This window comes from Oncorhynchus nerka, linkage group LG6 (genome assembly GCF_034236695.1).
Source record: "Oncorhynchus nerka isolate Pitt River linkage group LG6, Oner_Uvic_2.0, whole genome shotgun sequence".
Classification (NCBI taxonomy): domain Eukaryota; kingdom Metazoa; phylum Chordata; class Actinopteri; order Salmoniformes; family Salmonidae; genus Oncorhynchus; species Oncorhynchus nerka.
This window is the reverse complement of record NC_088401.1, coordinates 17,752,826-17,756,637: the sequence shown is the minus strand read 5'-3', so window position 1 is coordinate 17,756,637 and position 3,812 is coordinate 17,752,826. Positions and strand designations below refer to the sequence as shown.

The following is a 3,812-nucleotide window of genomic DNA, read 5'->3' as shown; positions in this document are numbered from 1 at the left end:
AGTCTTAACATCTGGAACATAATGATGCCAGAAAATATCCTAACATTTGTTTAAAAAAAAACTTTGTCCCAAGTGTTTCTTGTACAGAAATGTTGAGATCCTCTGCAATAAAAATGTAACATTTTCTGTTAATTACATATTTTTTCCCCACTGTCGTTCTCTACTAAATTCGGGACATTATGGTGTGTTAAATGGCTAAAAAGAAGTTGACTATGGTTATTATTTTTTTTTAACCTTTATTTAAATAGGCAAGTCAGTTTAGAACAAATTTTTATTTACAATGACGGCCTACCCCGAGCCAATTGTGCACCGCCCTATGGGTGCACAATTAACTTATTGTTCCTGCTTCTCTTCAGAGAGAGACTGTCTGGGACTTCCTGCTATATACAGGTAAAGAACATTCATCAAGGTGTGGGTGTGATGATATCACAGTGTAGCTACTTCCTCATCCCATAGCAAAATGCATGTGCACATGTAGCATGGTTCATTCTGCATTGTGAACTTTTAAATAGGACACTGCCACAACTATATGTCTGCTGGTTGGATTATTTTTTTATTTGGCCTGCACACAAAGAGACAACACACAATATTTTAGCCCATGGCGCAGTCACAGCTCTCAGGCACCTTGCTAGCTGAAGGTCAGGCAAAAGAGAGAACCAAAAAGGAATAGCAGATGCTGCGTACACACATTCAGTGCACAACAGCACACCATACAATACAAGTAAAATGATATAGAACATAATTCGGACAAAATAAAAGACATACCTGCACACGAAGAGACAACACACAATATTTTAGCCCTTGGCACATTCACAGTTCTCAGGCACCTGCGCAAGCACATGGACACTCACTCAAACACTGTCCCAAGTACTCACAAGTTACAATAGATACCCTAGTTAGCGAGCTCAGTGAAACTTGTTACCCTAAATCTTTATATTGTCCACATTGTAACAAACCTATGGTAGCATAACAGTACATTGTGTAACATTACCACAGTTTTATATTGAACCATTTCAGAGCCAAGGACAACATACCTTTCAAGCCGAAGGTCAGGCAAAAGAGACCAATAAGGGGGTACGGAAATACAGATAATGGGCCAAACCAAAATATACAACTTTTACAATATTGATATGAAAAAGTGTTTGTACACCAACAAATAACATTAGCTATGCAGCTGTAATTAAATGTAAAAAACACACTGAATTATTATTATTATTATCAAATTATAAACATCCCCTCTTGACCTGGCCTATTTGAATTGGTCCTTGTGTGCAACTTGGTGCATAATCTAGGGGAACAACATCACACTGCTACACACACACACACACACAATACATTTAACTAAAACTTAAACTATGTTCCACAATAAATCAACTACTTATCCCAATGTATTGTAATAGCCACAACCCTCTGGCTAGGCACTCCATGTAGATCTGAAGGATCCATTGCCTTTTGTAGGTGAAAATGTCATCATTGCTTATTTGCTTATCTGCAACTTAAAGTATCCAATTGTCACCTTTCCTCTTTGTCCTCCCCTGGGTCTATGTCCCCTCTTCTGTCTGAGGCACTAGTGTGTCTGCAGTGGCTGACCTTGTCTTTTTATGTCTTCCTTTCTTTTTTTCTCATTTCTGAAGTGGTTTTCCACTCTGATCGTTTTCATTTGGACCATTTGTATTTGCTGGAGGGGGATAGGTGAGTTTGGGTGAGTTAGCAGGATTCAGACACACAAACAGCTAGTATGAGTAAATGCAGTGGACCAGGTGAGCCAGTGGACCAGGTGAGTTTAGGCTCAGGGTAGATACCTGTAGAACTGCAGGTGATGATGTCATCTGATAACTGTATGTCCACCAAGTGGACTGAAGCTGCAATAAAGTAGACATTACACATGGAGCAGCCATAAAGTGATCATCATAGACAGACAGACAGACATTCCGTACCTTCCACTGCTATGTTAATGAAGGACTCCATGTTGCCTTTAATAGTGCTGGTGTAACACTTGTATCTGCCCTGGTCCTGGAGTGTGATCCTTCTCAGCAGTAGTGAAGCATTTCCTTTGGGGATCTGGTCATTGAACAGGGCTGTTCTCCCTCTGAAACGCTGGCTCTGCTGTTTGAGCTGATCTGTACTGTTGTAGTGGGAGTGGATGTTCAGGTCCTTGTCTTCTACTTTCAGCCAGTGGCTGAGTTCATCACTGGAAGCTGCAGGGCAGGACACAATCCTCTGAGAACAAACAATAAACACACGTTAAGTGAGCATCTGGACAAAAGAGGATTCAAACACAGACTCCTATTCTCCCCAATAGTCAGATACCTTGGTAAAGTGAGTAACCTGTTATTATTGTTAATATTAACCTGAGTCTATTCTGTCATTGTGGTCTTCCTCGGTCCTCCACCCTCCATACCCACAGCACCTAACCTCTAACTAAGATCACAATCTAAAATAAAGACCCCAGTCAGACCTGAATGACTACACTTCCTTCATTCCTCTAATCATACCACACCCATTCAGCAATCATTTACATTGATAAACCATCTTAGCCTGTCTTCTCTGTTAAGTTGAATCACTGATTCCTACTTTGAAGATGTTCAAACAATCACAGAGAGACGTTGATGAGACCTCATTTTCAGTCACATGATCCTTCATCTGTATTACACTTTGACTTAGGGTAGAAGTGGACAAAGATAACTACTCACAACAGGTCTGCTCTTGAAGTAAGTCATTCATGTTACAGAGAAGCTTGTTTTACAGTTAAACTGATGTGAGGTGATTCCAGTGAGTTTATATCAGTAAAACCCTGTCTGTCCTGTGTGATGACAACTTCCCTCCTCCCAGGTGCTGCTAGCTCAGCACTTACTGTCAAACAGACCTAGGACTACAGATGTAGGATCTACCTTGAGCCTGTTTGCTACAGCAGGAAAATAATCCTGCAGCAACAGGAAATGTGAATTATTATGTGGATTGTAATTAATGGACATGATACATTAATATATTGATACATTTTTCGTTAGGGCAAATCATGTCTGCCATTTTAAAGTGGAAATCACAATCTTTAGAAGCCTTTAAACTTGAATAGACTATAACTTTTATTTTCCTACTGTGCAGGATAATTCACAGCAACAAAAGAGTGGTCAAATTAAGATCCTACATCTATTGGAGTTATTTTGGAATGTAATTTTTTGAGACAGACAGAAGGTAAAGACAGATGAACTAAGACAGAATGATGATGGTTGTTACTCACCTCCCCCATCTGTGGGTGTGACAGTCCACAGCAGAATCACCACCAACATCAGACCCCTTAATGTCATGGAAACCAGAACCCAGGCCATCTCCATGGAGACCAGACCACAGGTTTATCGTTGTGGAAACAAACTCCTCTCCCTCTTAATGGATTGTAAAGAATACAGTACCTGTGCTTGTCATTCCAGTTTTTGTTTTGTTTTTACTATTGGCCAAATAATTGTAGGGCAAAGTGTACTGCAATGTGAAACATTTACAGATTAGATAGGGCCTTTCTGCTCTAGACAAACACTCCCCCTTGTGAAGTTGTGACTGAGCTTGGTTTGCACGACAAAGCAGTGACTGTGCTAAAGCAAAATGTCATGGATGGACTGCAAGGCCAGCAGATAATGTCTGAACAACTCAGTGAATCTGTCTGACTATGTAGCATTTTACTGGTTGGCCAATTAGATCTCTTTAAAGTCTGTATGAATGACATGACAATGAATTGGCCTCCCCTCCACATACTCTCCATGGATATCCACCAAGGATATGGTTGCCAATTATTTCCTGGATATAATTAAACTTCTTCAACA

At 40.2% G+C, this 3,812-nt stretch overlaps 1 protein-coding gene across 2 annotated transcripts; it reads right to left on the bottom strand.

Moving 5' to 3' along the window:
* Positions 1-532: 532 nt before the first annotated feature.
* Positions 533-3,725, bottom strand: LOC115130100 (V-set domain-containing T-cell activation inhibitor 1-like). Of its 2 annotated transcripts, XM_029660876.2 has the most exons (4): positions 3,239-3,725; positions 1,938-2,220; positions 1,803-1,862; positions 533-1,678 (listed from the first exon to the last, which is right to left on the bottom strand). In XM_029660876.2, exons 1-4 carry the CDS (start codon positions 3,245-3,247, stop codon positions 1,623-1,625), a joined length of 408 nt encoding a protein of 135 aa, XP_029516736.1. In that variant the 5' UTR covers positions 3,248-3,725; the 3' UTR covers positions 533-1,622. The 2 variants fall into 2 exon arrangements, with proteins under 2 accessions (XP_029516736.1, XP_029516735.1); XM_029660875.2 differs by having other exon boundaries at positions 533-1,862.
* Positions 3,726-3,812: the final 87 nt, after the last annotated feature.